Source organism: Callithrix jacchus, chromosome 4 (assembly GCF_049354715.1).
Source record: "Callithrix jacchus isolate 240 chromosome 4, calJac240_pri, whole genome shotgun sequence".
Taxonomy (NCBI): Eukaryota; Metazoa; Chordata; class Mammalia; order Primates; family Cebidae; genus Callithrix; species Callithrix jacchus.
In genome coordinates this window covers 103,467,152-103,484,736 of record NC_133505.1, presented here as the reverse complement: position 1 = coordinate 103,484,736, position 17,585 = coordinate 103,467,152, and the positions used below count along the sequence as shown (strand labels likewise).

Genomic DNA, 17,585 nt, shown 5'->3' with positions numbered 1-17,585 from the left:
TGAGTTCATGTTAGATTTAGTTGTTTAAGAGCTAAGCACCTCCCCCCTCTTTCTCTTGCTGCCTCTTCTCACCATATGATATGCTAGCTCCCCTTCACCTTCTGCCATTATTGTAAGCTTCCTGAGGCCCTAACCAAAGCAGGTGCCAGCACTGTGCTTTGACTACAGCCTACAGAATCATGATCCAAATAAACCTTTTTTTATCCAGTCTCAGATATTTCTGTATAGCAATGCTAAACTAACACAAGGATTAAGAGGAGTCCCAGAAAGAGAACACAGAATGGTAGAGATAATATATTTGAAAAAACACGGCCAAAAACTTCCTAAATTTTGTGAAGATGTAAATATTCAAATTCAATTATTTCAACACACCAAACAGAATAAATATGAAATTAATAATGCATCCATATCAAATTGGTGGGAACCAAAGACAAAGATAAAATCTTGAAAACAGAGGAAACAACACAATGGATACAGAATTCAAATAACTGCTGTGCTCTCATCAGAAACAAAAACTGCATAAAAAAGTAGAACATCTTTAAAGTGCTTAAATTTAAAAAAAAATTGTCAAATTGAACTTTTATATCCAGGAAGAATATCCTTCAAAAATACAGGAACAATAAAAACACATTTAAGTAAGAGAAGACTCAGAGTATTTATTATTAGAAAGACCTATATTACAAGAAATGGTAAAGAAATTTCCTCAGGCTGAAGGAAAATAACACTAGATAGAAACTTGAATCTTTAGGAAGAACTGAGGAAAATGATAAATATCTGGTTAAATACAAAAGATTACTTTCTCCTTTTAATTTATTTATCACATACTGTTTAAATCTGTGTTTAAACTTTATGGTTTATAATGTATGCAGATATGTAACATATGAAAATTACAGAACAAAAAAAGGCGGGAATTGGTAAAGGGGCCTATACAGTTAAAATATTTCTATTATGTTGGTTCAAAACTAATGGAAAAATCACGATAACTTTTGCACCAACCTAATATATTTTAATTTGAGTAAAAAAATATTAACAGTAATTAAAGTATGGGAAATTATGGCTGAATACTGTAACACATAGATTAACCACTAAAATTCACATAACACAAAAGAGCATAGCTAAAAACCCAATGTATACGACATAATTCTAAAAATTATAAAAATATTTGTGTACTCTAGAATAAGGCAGCAAAGGAGAAACAAAGGAAAAACAGAGAAAGAAAAAGAAAAATAAAATTTTTACATGATAGATGTAAATCCAAAGATAATAATTACATTAACTATAAGTATATTAATAATTCCAATTTAAAAGTAGAGATCATCAGATATTGAAAAGCAAGAGTCTATATTATCTACATAAGATGTATTTTAAATATAAAGACAATGATATGGCTATCATAGCAGCTTTATTTACAATATAGCGCAACTAGAAAGCCTACATTATGTTAACAGAGAACAGGATAAACAAACCAAGACTCATTCATACAATCAAATAATACCTGACAATAAAAAAAATAACAGTCAATACATCCAATGGCATGAATATATCTCAAAAACATTATGCTGAAGGAAAGAAGCTTCATGCAAAACAGGACGTACTGTTTGATTCCATCTATTTTCAGCTCTAGAACAGGAAAAACTAACTAGTGGTGAAAAATATTAAAACAGTTAGGCTGGGTGCAGTCGCTCATGTCTATAATTTCAGCACTTTGGAAGGCCAAGGCTGGCAGATCACTTTTGGTCAGGAGTTTGGGATCAGCCTGGCCAACATCGCAAAACCCCACCTCTACTAAAAATAAAAATAAATTATCGAGGTGTGGTGGTGCGCATCTGTAATCCCAGTTACTGGGGAAACTGAAGCAGAAGATTAGCTTGAACCCAGGAGGCAGAGGTTGCAGTGAGCCAAGATCGCATCACTGCACTTCAACCTGGGCAACGGAGCCAAACTCCATCTCAAAAAACAAAATAAAAAGTGATTATTTCTGGGCAAATTGGTGCAAGAGTTGACTGAGAAGACTCATGAGAGAATTTTCTGGGGAGATAGTAGCATTCTATAGCAAAATCATGCTGGTGGTTACACAGGTAGACGCAATTGTCAAAACTTGATGAAAGTACATTTTTTGAAAGTATATTGCATGCAAATTTTACATAAAAATAAAAAATTTAAAAAGTAATGAACACTACTTTGTGATATGCATGCTAAGTGTTCAGGGGAAAGTGTATTAATATCTGTGCTTTCATTGGAAATGAAACAGAAGTAGATATATTGAGGAACCTAGGAATGACTCGATGAATAGATGTGTGAAAAAGCAATGTAGTAAAATGTTAATAACAGAATCCAGATACAAGTTTATACAATCATCACAGTAAGATTCTTTCAGCTTTTTCATGTTTACAATTTTTCTTCCAAAATTTGAAAAAAATACATTTTTTTGTATTTTCTATGTCCCTCCTCAGAAATGAGAGAGAGATATATGCAAGCAGCTTAACTGTGTCTGCTTTATTCTTTAAAATAAAGATACGAAATGGCCAGAAGGAAATAGAGCTAAAAATTACCATGTTAAGGATTCCAGTGTAGGGGTCCCACTAATACTTCTCTGTATGCTTGAAATATTTCATAATTTAATTTTTATAGGACATAATGGATGAAATGCAATGCAGAAGAGTATAAAGGGCAATGGACTGAGTCACAGAGCCTGGCACTTTCATCTCCACTTAGTTATTGACCATGGGTCTGATACAAGTGACAAAAAAAGTCTCTGGTCCTCAGTTTCCTCATTCGTAAAGTAAGACAGTTGTACTAGGTGATCTTTTAGAGATTGATTTTCATGTCTACAATTCTATACATCTAAAATAAACAAAATTAAAAATGTAATTTTAGGAAATTCCTCCTGAGAAAATGTTAAGCATAAGCCAAAGCATTTACCTATCCTCCCATAACACTATCACCTCTACCTAACCATCATAGTTAGTAGGAAAGTGAAGAATTCACTCTGTAAAAATCTTTGCTGAATAGTGTGACTTTCTGAGATCTGCAGCTGAGTACTGTCATTATCAATCCCTACCAGACAGCGACCCAGAACTGATGGTGTTAATGTATTGTACACAGTGGACAAATTAATCTTAAACAACTATTGGGATTACAATATCAATATAGCATTTAGAGATGTAAACACAGGGTTTTTCTGAAGAGCACATTGCATGCTGCCATGTTACCTATTCTAGCATCATCTGATGGGAGACAACATCATATCCCAATAATACATAAAAAGGACATATAGATACCATTTTAACAAAGAAAAGACAAAGATGAAAAAGAGAAACTGATGTATTATATATCTATATGTACTTGCTACTTGGTAATTCCTTTTCCCTTTATGGAATTTATCCTATTGTGCTTAAAACACTGTTTTTGGTTATCAACTAAGTTGGACATATAAGAACTGTCTTTCTGGACACCACATAAAACTTTTATCCTCTTAAAAAATAGTGATGAGGAGCCTTTTATCACAGTAAAGATGTTGCAGACAAGTTGCATAGATCAATTTGAAGAGAGAAACATGTCTTGTCTGCAACATCTTTACAATTATATTCTTTAGGAGAGAATGTCTGAAATGTAACAACTACTGTTACTTCTCAAAATAGATAAACAGGAAGATTTTCCCCCTTAGAGTGAGGCTATTTCCAATCATTTCTTATTATGTGAACATCTTAGTTTTAGTGAAAAGTTAGTTACTAACTCCCATTTTGTAAGGCAACATTTCTTACCTGTTAAAAAAACTCTTACCTGATGTTAAGAGCTTTTAACATCATCTCCTTTATCAAAAATTAAAATATATGTCCATGAAGAAATGTATCTGCTTTGAAATACAATGCTGTATTGAAGCTTTTTCTTTTTAATTAGTTTGAGAGCACTTTCTCGTTTTCTCCTCCCCATCTCTACCACTTTGTTTAGTTTCTCTTTCTTCTTATTTGTTATTTGACTTTTTCTCTTATTATACCTAATATGTGTATTATTTCTCACTGTCCTAATGTGGTTAACATTTAAATATTTCTCAATGAGGTCTAGAAGGAAATATATCCTATAGAATTTTGTCATGCCAAAAAGCTTTTGCTGGGAAGCTAAGGAAGAAATAAAAGGATATAAAGAAACAAATATATTTTTGTCATTATGTACCTGAAAGTAACCTGCCAACTAGAAAAAAACTTGCTTAGTGTTATAGTATAACTAATTATGCTTGAGTTTAATCTGGAATCTCTAATGTTCAAATAAACCACTATTATGTCATGGAGACATCCTTCACTTTTAAAAATGTATATAAGCTTCGGTAGTTGTGAAGTCCACTTTTCCATTGTAAACAGTAGTTTTATATATGCTGAACAACCAGAGCTCCACAAAGTATTAATAGTGGCTACTTGCAATAGATAACATTAGGCAACAATAAAAGGAGTTTCAGGTTTTTGCTTAATTTTACACATGGTCATCTGTAGTTAGTCTAAAGCCATTTCTATAACTTTTGGATGCACCTCTGTAGCACTGTTTTTAAACCCCAAGAGAGCTATAAATTAGAAAATAAACATTACCTGGAGTGATTCAGAGGGAAGTAGTATCTTTTTGTTGTTACTATTTTTCAAGGAGCAGTCAGAGTCAAACAAGTTGGATCTCCCATAGTCAGGCTGTAAAAGTATAAAAAATAATGTTATTATTTCTGTGGCTTATATTTTCTTTGAGAGGAATGGAGGACATATTGTTTATATTTCTCATATAGCTTAAAGCTAGGGATGGTTGTGGGGGTTGGAGATGGGTAGAATGCAGCATGATGACTTCTTTTTAGAAATATTCTGAAGATCATGAGATTTCTGAATTACTCAGAGAATAGGTGAAACTACTGCTTATCTGCTATCCCCATGTCTCATAGGCAAATCCACTTTAAAGAAAGATATTGTGGTTCTTCTAACATGTCAGTGTGCAGGAGATGAGTTCCATTATCCCACACAGAGCTCCTCTAAACCTCTAAATTCAAGTTAATAGTAATAAAGGTTATTTATTTATTCCATTACTTTGCAGCAAATAAGACAACAGAATGTGGGGGGAAAGGAGGAGGGGTACTCAATGTCACTGGCGGGCTTGTATATTTAGGTAAGGCAGGATAGGTTTGCTAATTAAAATATGCTTGAGAAGTACTTTCTGAGAGAAGTTGCCAAATCCCTTCCATGTTGGTAAACAATCTCATGCTAAATAGCAACTGTCTCCCTGCTAAGTTAACATGACCTGATTATCCAAAAATGGTTACCAAAGACTAGGTGTTCTTTCTATCTTACCATGAAACCAGACTCTACAAGGAGGTTTTTTACATCTTGTTATCATAATACTGGATTCATCATCATTTTACTAGACATCTTTCTCCTCCCTCCCCACTGTTTTCACAAACAGTTCCAAAAGAGGAACAAACAAATCATTTGAAGAGAGCTAATTATGGATCTATAAAAAGAATTTAAAAGCTAAACAAACAAGGCCATTCTTGGAGACACATGGAACCAAAAAGATAGATTGCTTGAAATTTTGTATTTCCATGTTTTAAAGTGAAGCTATGCTCAATACTATTAATAGCAACTTAAACATGAACACAACAAGAGCATTTACAGTCCAATTATATGATTAATGAAAAATAAATTCCTTGATATCATAAAACGCTATTTTTCAAATAGATGTATGTATTTTCCTGATAAATAACCATGTCTTCTAAAAAATTTCTTTTCTGAAACATGGTTTTAACAGTGACTGTTGACAGAAAATATGTTTAAAAATTCTAAAGATACAGGTTAGTATATGAGTTACACTAAAGAAAAGACTAAACATATTACAAGATAAGAGACTCATAATGGGAGAATTAGGCGAGCAAAATGTAAATTTAAAAATTTCTTTTTTTCTCTTTCATGTAGGCAAATAGAATATGGCTGAATATGAAACTCTCTTAATTTTTCTTGTTTTTCTAGCCTCAGCTCAACTGAGGCATGTGGCTTTGCTCTCAACTAGCAACAGAGAAAAAGTGAACTTTTCAGACTTGTCAGTAAGTACATCTTGACCTCACCACTACCCCACATAAATTAAAAGCTGCATTCATAGAAATGCTATTTGTCAGATACATAGTTTGCAAATAGTTTCTCTCATTCTGTGGGTTCTCTGTTTACTCTGTTGATAGTTTCTTTTACTCTTATGAGCTTCTGCACAGCAAAAGAATTAACATTTGGGGGGGATCTAATTAGGCTTAGATCAATTATTGCTTTTGTTGCAATTGCTTTTGATGTCTTTATCATAATTGTCCAGGATGGTATTGCTTAAGTTGTCTTGCAGGGTTTTTGTAGTTTTAGGTTTTGCATTTAAGTCTTTAATCCATCTTGAGTTTATTCCTGTATATGGTTTAAGGAAGGGATCCAGTTTCAATCTTCTGCATATGGCTAATCAGTTATCCCAGCACCATTTATTGAATAGGGACCCCTTTCCTCATTACTTGTTTATTCAACATCTATAAGGAAGTTAAACAAATTTATAAGAAAAAACAAACCACCTCGTTAAAAAGTGGGCAAAAGAATGAACAGACACGTTTCTAAAAGAGACACATATGGCCAACAAGCATATGAAAAAAAGCTTAATATCACTCATCATTAGAGAAATGCAAATCAAAACCACAATGAGATACCATCTCACACCAGTCAGAATGGCTATTATTCAAAAAATCAAAAAATAACAGATGCTGGAGAAGTTGTAAAAAGAGAGAGAGAGAGAGAGAGAAAGAGAACTTATATACTATTTGTGGGAGTATAAATTAGTTCAATGACTATGAAAAGCAATGTGGCAATTCCTCAAAGAGCTGAAAACAGAGCCACCATTATACCCAGCAATCCCATTACTAGGTATATCCCCAGATGAATGTAAATTAACCCACCATAAAGATACATGTATACGAATATTTATTGCAGCACTATTCACAATAGCAAAGACATGGAATCAACCTAAATGCCCATCAATGACAGATTGGATAAACAAAACATGGTACATACACACCATGAAATACTATGCAGCCATGTAAAAGAATGAGATCATTTCCTTTTCAGGGACATGGATGGAGCTGGAGGCCATTATTCTTAGCAAAGTAATGAACAAATTGAAAAACAAATACTACATGTTCTCACTTATAAGTGGGAGCTAAATGATGAGAACTCATGAACACAAAGAAAGAAACAACAGACACTGGGGCCTATTTGAAAATGGAGGATAGGAATAAGGGGATGAGCCAAAAAATTGACTAATGGGTAATAGGCTTAGTACTGGGTGATGAAGTAATCTGTACATCAAACCCTCGTGGCATGAGTTTACCTATGTAACAAACCTGCACATGTACCTCCGAACCTAAAATAAATTTTTTTTAAAAAAAAGAAGTGCTATTTGTATACAGCTGTCTACATTGTATGCAGTCCCAGCTCTTGTGACATCTACCTGAGGATTAGGTTAGACTATCAGACCTAAGCTAAGTCTTCTCCTTCTCATCACTTGCAGGATTTTTTATCACACACATAACTAATTTGTCAATGTCAATTTCAGTAAAAAATTGTAAGTCTGATGAGGGCAGGAGGCTATGGCTCTTGCTCATTATTTGCTTATTCAATTTCCTGCCTGTTGCAGAATACAGAGGACGTACTAAATAGATGACTACTGAATTAATAAACTTTACACTTGCTTTCACTGACTGTTGCTTTCTCAAGATGCTGCACAGCATACAACTAGTTTTTATTATACTTACATGGTGTGTTTATCATAGACTATAGTTAAGAAACTTATTTCCTGGGATTACACAGTGTTCTATCATGACCCAGGAGATAAATTTCCTATAAGCCTGAATACCCTGAAATAGTTGCCCGTCTCCTGAGAAATCTACTTATTCTCTTAATGTTGACTCTGTGTATCTTGGAATTGTTTCCATCTTTGTATTGGCTGCCAGAGAGCTGAAACCTAAATCTGCAGCCCAAATCTCACAAGCACATAGGGGATCACGATAGGCATTTTGTTCCATAGCAACACTCTATTCTCTACCCTTCCTTCCTTCTCTGGCTCTCCCTTGGCTTTAATTTCCCTCACTTACTTTTAAATTTATTTTATGTATCTTTGTAAGTCACCTTAATTTCTTTTTGAAACAAGGTGGGACATAAATAAATTGATTTTTTTCCCTTCATGATAGAAGTTATTAACTTTGCTGAAGAGGAGAATGGGCCAAGGAAGACAAAATATAGACTTCAGCAATGTATGGCTGATTTTAAGACACCTTGGGGATACCTTGTGAGGAGAAGATACTATTTCCAACCCACAGTGTATAGTTTTAGTCTTATGTAGAGCACAAGGCAATTGTACAATGTCAACTCTTTTTATTATGTTATATCTGTTATGTTAATGCTACAAAATATCTGAAAATTAAAAATAAGAATGTAACTGGACCCAAAGAAGTTTCACTTTTACTTATGGTCAGAACATTAGGAATAAAGAAAATTGATGAAACTGTAAAAATATATGAAAACCATTGGTACCAAGCAGACAGAATAACCTCTCACTCTCGAATTATGTTTTGAGATACAGCACCCTCCCCTCCATCCTCCTCTCATTCTTAGAGAAAATTATCAATATTTCATGAAAGGTAGAGTGTCAAGAGACAGAGAAATAGACCAATGCTAGATAAGAGCAAATAATCATAATTTTTAAAGAACTAATACTTCAGTTGAATAGTTTATGCAGAAATGCAGTTACATTTTATCAGAATCTCATAGAATTATGATAATTATCAATCTCAATATAGAATATCTCTATGTTTGTTATTACTAACCCTACAACTACATATCAAGTACATTTAACTGAAAGGAAGAAACAATAACAAAGGAAAGCATGCACATGTGTGCATACACACACACACACACACACACACTCTCTCTCTCTCTCACACACACACTCTCTCTCTCTCTCTCTGTCCTCTGCCCCAAATAACAAAAGCATTTCTGCCACAAGAATTGTGCCCATCTCTGCTCCAGGTTCAGATAGAGAACTGCCGCCAGTCTATTTTAGCACACCCATTTAAATTCTGTACATCTTTATAAATGCAGTTATCATTACCATTGTTGCCTTATCACTCTCTATGATTGCTCCCTTTCATTCAAGTACAAAGGCAGCCTGACTATAAATGTTTTGTCATAAAACTGCTATTCAAACAATAAAAAAGGGTTATAATAGTACTAAAAATAATTTACCCCCAAAGATGCTGCATAGACTGGCAGTGTGCAGACTGAGGGGCACAAAACACCTCCAGCCACATTCTCACTACCCTCTAGACTCTTCCGTATCTGTACCTATATCTGCATGTTTCAAAAACATTTCAAATATTGTCACATGGCTAGAATAGCTAGGACCTTTTTAGTATATAATTTTTAGACAGGCAAATTATTTTTAGCAAAATTATCATTATTGTACTTAGAAAACAAGAGATAAATTTGAGAGTTTGTATCTTTCAAAGAGAAAGTTACTTTTAAATTCTTTAGTTTGGGAATAGCTGGGTGAAAATGTAGTGTGTGTATACATATAATAAAATATACATATATTTCATACAACATACCACACATCTACATCACAGATACATGTAGATATATACAAATATAAAACACATTTATTTCATATAGAGAAACATACATATATATTACATATACATACACACATCATATAAATATATACACATATATATTACACATATACACATGCATATATATTACACATATATATTACACACATATATAGCACATACGTATATTACACACACATATATATTACACACATACACATACACCCACATATAAAATCTTTACTCTGAAAATGCTTTTGTTGGCATCAGGACTGGCTGTGCACTGCCACCCAGGGGCTGTCTACAACATTTTAACACTGCTATCTTGCCAAGAAGCATTCAAAGTCATTACCGAATGCATCCTGGAAGGTCCGTCATTGTAGCTGTTAGCATTCCCATTGCATTTTCCTGTAGTTTTGGTGTCATTTCCCATATCATGAATGCACATTTCAAAGAAAGGCAGAGAAAGGAAAGGAAAAAAGAATGCCAAACAAGCAAAAGACCACCTAGAAGGAAACAAATTATACTGACAAGGCTGACGAAAAGGAATAAGAAAAGGGGAAAGGCAGGAAGGAGGAGGTTTATCAGGGCTTCATGCCCACTGCTCTGGGTAAATATCCCTCCTTGTAACAATAAAGAAATAAAGTACAAAGAAAGGATAAAGCAGAAGATTACAGACCTGGTCGGTGTTTGATAAATGGCACTCTACTTCACTTTGCTTATTGTGTACTTCATACCTCACTCCTGAATATGGAAGAGAATTTTATTAAAGATTTAGCCACGGTGGTGGTGGTGACTGGCTCACAGTAATTTTCCTACAAAGTAGTTTAATCTATCACAGGGCAGACAGTGCACCTTCTTACCATGTATCATATCTGTCTATTGAGTAAGTGCTATCCAAATCCAATTTCTTTTCATTTTTGGAACCTGTGATGCATATTCAAGATACACTTTCGTTTTGTCTTTGCCCTAAATTGGATGCTGTATGAGATGTGAGAAAAAAAGTATTAATAAAAAGGAAATATACACTCTATAGTTTCCATATCATTCTGGTCATTTTTTGTATTTTATAAAAATAAATTGCATAACTTTAATGGCATATGATATTGATCACATGTAGCATCCCCAAAACCTTTTATATTTATGAATACGGATGTGAAGTATTGCATCACTGATTATAAAATAAACTTAGAAAATCATTATAGTCAAGTTCCAGTTTTGATCTTTGTGGAGTTGTTCCATTCAATAATGAGATGACTCGTGCAGTAACATGGAAACTGTTTCAACCAAAATCATTCAGCAGTTCATTATGTGATAAAATGTAAATTCAGAAATGTCATAAGCAAGGTACCTTCAGAGTGCTTTGTTATGGAATCACAGAAATTAGAAAAGCCCTGCGAAGGTCACTCACTTCATCTGTTCCTGGTATCAGAGTGCTCTCAGCAAAATAGTTTCAAATACAGAGTCTATTCTCCCATTATGAGATTCTATTATTTCTACTTTCATTGCATTATTTTTTTCACTATGATGAATTGTTTTCTAATATGACAATTGTTTCCTTCAAATGTTATTGGATTTTTGTAAAAAATAAATAATTCTGCCCTTACCTACTTGTAACTAATCCTTCTTATTACTGATATATCCTTCTTATAGATACTCTTTAAAACAGACTTCACACATTTTTTTTAAATAGAAGGCTAATTAGCATATATTGTGGCCAGTAAAATGTACATTTAGAATCACAAACTGGTATTATCTGAAAGTTCTTTAGAGGACCCAGAGATCTTGGACAGTCACTTCTTATTAACTAACAATGTAAAAAGTATATCTATCTGTTCAATTTCCAAGCTATTTTCACTCTCAGCAACTTGGGTAATCAGTACATTTTGTCTAGCCCCAAATACAAACATAAAATTTTGGAAAACTTTAAGTAGCCCTTTATTAGAAAGAATTTTAGCACCACCCTCTTACCCCCACAACCTCATCCAAGTCCTATAATTTAAATATGAGAAAATAATTAAATCCCTGAACGTAATTTGTGTAGTAAAACAACTGATTAATTTACAATTAGAAGAACACAGATTTTTAAGTCTAAAAAGAGTCTCAGATCCTGTGACCTCTGGTAAACCATTAGCTTTCTGAGACCCAATTACTTGCCTGTAAAATAGAAATAACAATATGGACAATATGAACTCAAACATGAGTTAACATGGAAATAAAATGAGATAAAGTATTTTAAAACGCGATTAGCACAATGCCAGGCACACAATGAGTGCTCAAAAAAACCAATTAGTACAAAATGAAGTCTAGAAACCAGCATTTAATAGGATTTCCTTACCCACATTTATTCATGCCACTTTTTGTCTCTCCTCACCTATATATTATGAATCAATAGAAAGGCAAAATTAAGCTTGCATTTAAAACTAAATAAAAGAAATTTACTTATCAAAACAACCAAAATGTATTGAAACTAAAGATCTTTTAAAAGGTATGATTATATAAAATAGTGCCAGTTAGATATTGCAGAGTAAAAATTTCACCCATGTTCACGGTAATGGGGAGACTATATACCAGTAGCGTTGCAAAGAACTAGATTTTTTTTATCAGTTTCATAAATTATATTGACAGTAAAATGATTGCATGTTGCAAACTGTTGCAAAAGTACAAAATGTTGCACTTTTGAACATAATACTATTACATAATTTTTGTTGGTGTTTTAAAAGAAAATGCATTTTTATCACATAAAAATATTATATGTAGTTTAAAAAACAATTTCCAGAGCACAAAATGTGAAGAGAAAAAGTCATTCAAAATCCTACTTCCCAGAAAAATATTACTTTTAACATTTTCATGAAAATATCTAAAATCTTTTCAATATATATAATTATTTCATATGAAATTGGGTTTATCATATGTGTGTGTTATTAGAGAGAGAGCTTACATACTCTTTTATATCCTATCTTTTTTGTAATTATATATGGTGAGCATTTATCTATACCATTATATATTCTTGAAAACATGATGTTTAAGTGGCATATTATAGACATATGTCAGTACTTTATTAAGCTTCCATTTTATTGTAAAATATTTACACTGCTCCCAGTAACTAATAAGCATCTTTTATTTCTATGACACTCCCTTTGAAATAGAATTTTCTGTCATCCATTAAACTAAAACCTCCTTGAAGTCACAGCTCTTGTCCAACCGATAATTGATTTCAACTGTCTCCACCATAGCATAGATATTCAATAAGAACCACTCTAAGAAATACATCCCTACCAATTAACATTTAATAAAAACATTTCCCTTTTCAAATACTAAGAAACTGATTCACACATTCATACTACTCCAATTTCCTCATATTGCCATAATAAACTTTGCATGAAAAACTTAATAATTACTGCTAAATAGGGTCCCCTATCTCTGGAAATTAAAATTTCCATAAACCATGGATCTTCATAATACCAATACAATCAAGATATATCTATAAAATCACCTGTTTTGTTAGTCATTGTAATGCCTAGATGACTCTTTAACATGAAAAGATAAGACTGGCAAGAAGAAAAACTGTCCAATTTCACATCGACTGCAAAAATGCTCACATTTTTTAAATCTCATCCCTTAAAAACCTAAAACATCATATTTCTGATACATGTTTCATACTCAAAGAGCACATTTGCCTTATACATTTACACAACTTGGGAATTTAAATTTGTAATGGCAATCGAATAAATCAAACATTTAAAATAATTTTGGAATTAATATATGCATACTGCACTGGGCTGGAGAACTTGTTGTCTGAATATCGATTTAAGAGTAACATTGAAGTCAGGTCTTTATCATAACAAAGAAAAAGAACCAAATTACATAATGCCAAAAGAAAAAAAAAACACACAAAAAGTTGACCATTTTAAGAATGATTGTAACTACCTTGGGGGAATAAATAGGCAAAAATAGACTTTTTGGAGAGAAAAATTAAATAGAAGGCTTTTCTTTAAAAAAGAAATTAAAGTGTGTGCTTACACATGTTAAACTAATACTATAAGATATTTCCTCTATTCATTGCCTTTAAATTCTTTCTGGTCTGACTCTTCCAAACTAAAAAGCATTCTATTGGCAACAAAAGAGTTATTTTAATACTGCTTTATTTATATTCAAAGCAGAGTGTTTATAAGGTATAAGCACCATTTAAAATGAAAGACATTAGTGCATTTTGGAAACCATGAGTCTTTTATCTAGTCTTTTAAGATTTATTCATTAGCACAGAAGCTTGCCACCAAAAGTGAGGATTAAGACCTATTTAACTAGAGTTATACAGAGATGATTTAGAATTTGGAACTTTAGAAAATAAGTTTATTTTCACACTTTCGGTAGAATCAGTTACCAGGATCAGTAATAGAATTAAACTGCCAGGTCAGGAACAGACATTTTATGCCGTGCGCCAAGACTGTACCTACTACTGCACAGCGCCACCTGGCAGCAGGATGAAGAATTGTGTCACTGTGGCCTCCTGAGAATAGACTCACTAATTGGTACAGTACACTATTTTCTTCTGAAAGTCCCCAACTGATGCTGACCTCATTTTCCTCATTAAAAAATGGACACATTCACATACCAAGTTTGAAAAGCTGGAGGTTTTGCTCAGTTGGCTTTTGTTATTTGTACTTTTTAGGCATCTTAATTTAGAACACCTCATTTTCAAAGAATATCTTCACTGCAGCTGATCACAATTGATGATGAATGTATCCACATTTTTCAAAAATAATTTGTCATCAGTTTTTATTGAGATCATCACAGCAAGTTAATTTACAACAATGACACAAAGAAAAATCAGGTGCTCAGTGTACAAGAGTTCCCTTTCACCACCTCCTCACCAAAGTTTGTTACCTAAGGCCAGTAATGCTTAGATCTGCCCTTTTGAGGCTATTTTCTACATCTTCTAGGGCTGCTTCAGTATTTTTCATTCTTTTATAAAATGTATTCTTTTCGCTTTGTGCTTTCTAGTCTTCTGTTGTTTCTCAAAAATAAAAGTTTACCTTAGAATCAATCAAAACCCTCCCAATTCCTGGATATTTAAAAGCTGACAAAAGTATTTGTCCCGTAAAAATATAATAGCATGTTGGATATAACACATTTCAGATTATATACCCAAATTGTACCTTTTCCTTTAGATTCCTTAGTGGTACATAAGAGATAGCAAAAAAGATGTTATACAAAAGACATACTTATCAGTAAATCACTTACATCATGTGCTTCCCTTCCTTCCTTGAAGCTCTGGGTTGGAACAGCAATCACCTTAAGGAAGAAAAAAAGCAAACAAAAGTAGTGTTCTTCCTGGCCTACCCATCCAGATGTGTTTCCCCCATGTTTGTGGAGTATCTCTCTAGCTGATTTTAAGAATGAGCCCCTCAATTCAAAATTGGGGGTAGAGGGAGGTGCAGAGAAGACAGGAGAAGGCTTATTCAGAAATGCTTATGACCCCATGGTTACATTTAATCTGAGGCTTATTCAGAAATGCTTCTGAACTCATGCTCACATCTAATATGAGTAACCAGCACACCAGGCTTGAATCATGGCCTATATGGTTGCCCTCAGGGACTGCCCTAAGCAGAGAGGCCCCAGACTCACATATCTTGAATAGAAACAAAGACATAGATATAGATGTAAGACACAGGATGTGTACTGGATACCTCTTAAGCCTTACTTTACATTATCTTGACTCACTGTTTTACTTAAACTTTTGATATGGGAAACAACTGTTTTCAGGAAGCCCCTCACCTCAGGGTCACTCTGTGCCTCCGACAAGGCCTGCTACATAATTTGCAGGCCTGCTACATAATTTGCAGAGGTCCAGTACAAAATTAAAACACAAGATCTTTTGTTCATAAATAATTATGAATTTTGGAACAGTGAGAGCAACAAGCACTAGGACATTGAAAGTGTGGGTACCTGTGAGGGCAGAGGTCAACACCCATGCAGTTAGCCCTGCTAATATCTTGCTTTCTGCAGTTGAATTTCTCTGGTACAATCCCATGTGGGCATCTGTTCAACTAAACCTGAAAATGTTTGGGTTAACACCTCTTAAGAAACTCTAGAACAGTGGAGGATGGAAGCTGGTATATAAATGCTCCCTTCTTCAATCCCTTGGATGTACAGTTCTGAGGTAAATTCTACAAAGCTCCTCAGGAATCTTTAGTAAGATGGGGTGCTAATTGCCGCCCACCTCCATGGACCCAGCTTGAGAAGGCACCCAGATCATTGCTCTCTCCTTGTTTGTTTCACTTTTCTCAGAAGCTGGCTCTTGTTCCTTTGGATCACCTCTCAATATAAGCAACCAGCATGAGAGCCCTGTCTCAGACTCTGCTTTAGGGGAAGACCTAGGCTAACACAGAATAGAAGACAGGTTCAGTGGGTGAGTTTGAAATGAGAATAGACTAGGAGACTAATTTGAAAGCTATAGCAATATTAACAAGGAGATGGCAAAAAATAAAAAAATTAACATTATTTCAGAAATTAGAAAGCAGGATCAAAAGGACTTAGTAACTAATTGGATATGGAACGTGAAAGGAAATTTTAAATATAACTGAAAGATTTCTTGCTTGAATGAATAATGAATGGTGACACTATTGACCAAATTAAGGGACTTGGAAGAAGAAAAATTATAGTATAAAAATAACAAATTTGATTTTGGAGCTGTTGGGCTTGAAGTGCCTCGAGGGTGATCTTTCAGTGAAAATGTATCAGCAGCCATTTATACTTGAGTATGAAGTCAGTAAACAAATATAGGTAAAGACACAGTGATGAATTTAACTATAAATACACAAATAAATAGTTATTGAATACAGAAATAGAGTTAGAGAAAATTTTCTCAAAAATTACTATAATGGCATCCACTCTTTATTTTTACTACTTAAGTTCCTGCTGGCAACCTATTATGTTAAAATACTCCTGTAGGAATTTAAATTCAATGGAAAGAAAAACCAGATCAACCAATTATTATATTACATTATTTAAGTATGATGAGCTTCCAAAATCAATATTTAAAAATCTAAAGGTTATTATATTCCTTTTCTGACATTATCCTATATTTTCAAATGACATAATCTACTTGAGAATTTAAAGAAATTTAAAATGTTGTTAGGAAACTAAAACATTAATACTACTGGACTCTGGGGAACTGCCAAAATTGTTAAGCTTCCAAAGGTTTTCCATGCGACCCCAGATATTTGGCCAAGAACTATAAGAGCAATTTTTTCTTTAAGTAACATTTACTGTAAAAGTTATGCAATCTTTCATTTGTACCAGAAATAGATAGCAAGTTGGTTTTAAGATAATAGCTCAAAATCAGCTATACCTGAAATCACCAAATTTGGCTTTATTGATCTGTCTTGGGGAGAGTTAAAATCTACCTGGATATTTAGGAGTTGACCTTCATTTGCAATATATTAGTCACATATCTATTCTCTTTTAAGTTCTGTCTTTGGGATTGTATGTACTTTCAGGATAACCAGGATTTTCTGTAGGTAGAGCTGTCCAGATGAATCATAAAGAAGTGATGTTGGCATGGAATATCAGGTACCTTGTTCTTCATAACAACAAAGATATGCAACCTCCTAGAGGTGGTCAAAAGCAAGATAAGATACCTCAGTTGAAAAAAATCAGGAAGATGCCCTAACTGAAAGGAGAACAAGAGTAGGCCTGAACCAGTATATAGACACAAGAAAAACTGCCCCGAAGCCTGTGAAACATAGCCAATTGTCAGTTTCAAAAGCAGCAGCATTTTCAGAAAATTTAGCTTCAACAACTAGGATGAATTTGACCTTCTTTCTGCATAATAAAATTACTCTCTTCATTTACAAATAGCTGTAAATCCTAGTTACACAAGTGTGGCTTTTAGCAATTTTCATAATTTTTTGAACTCCAGTTTCTTTAC

General features: G+C 33.6%; 1 protein-coding gene across 23 annotated transcripts in view; it reads right to left on the bottom strand.

The window, feature by feature from the left end:
* Window positions 1-17,585, bottom strand: part of LOC144582184 (uncharacterized) — a 1,185,294-nt gene that overhangs the window by 912,406 nt on the left and 255,303 nt on the right. For 14 of the 23 annotated variants that reach the window (XR_013534406.1, XR_013534407.1, XR_013534413.1 and 11 more), the window contains 2 exons: window positions 14,897-14,947; window positions 4,581-4,673 (listed from right to left, as the gene is read on the bottom strand). Coding sequence is in view for 1 of the 23 variants with exons in the window: in XM_078369860.1 (XP_078225986.1) it covers window positions 4,581-4,673; window positions 10,332-10,396; window positions 10,516-10,525 (168 nt within the window). In the remaining 22 variants the exon portion in view is untranslated. Of the gene's footprint in view, window positions 1-4,580; window positions 4,674-10,331; window positions 10,397-10,515; window positions 12,279-14,896; window positions 14,948-17,585 lie in introns of those variants that run through there. The other 9 variants (XR_013534408.1, XR_013534412.1, XR_013534414.1 and 6 more) reach the window with 2 other exon arrangements.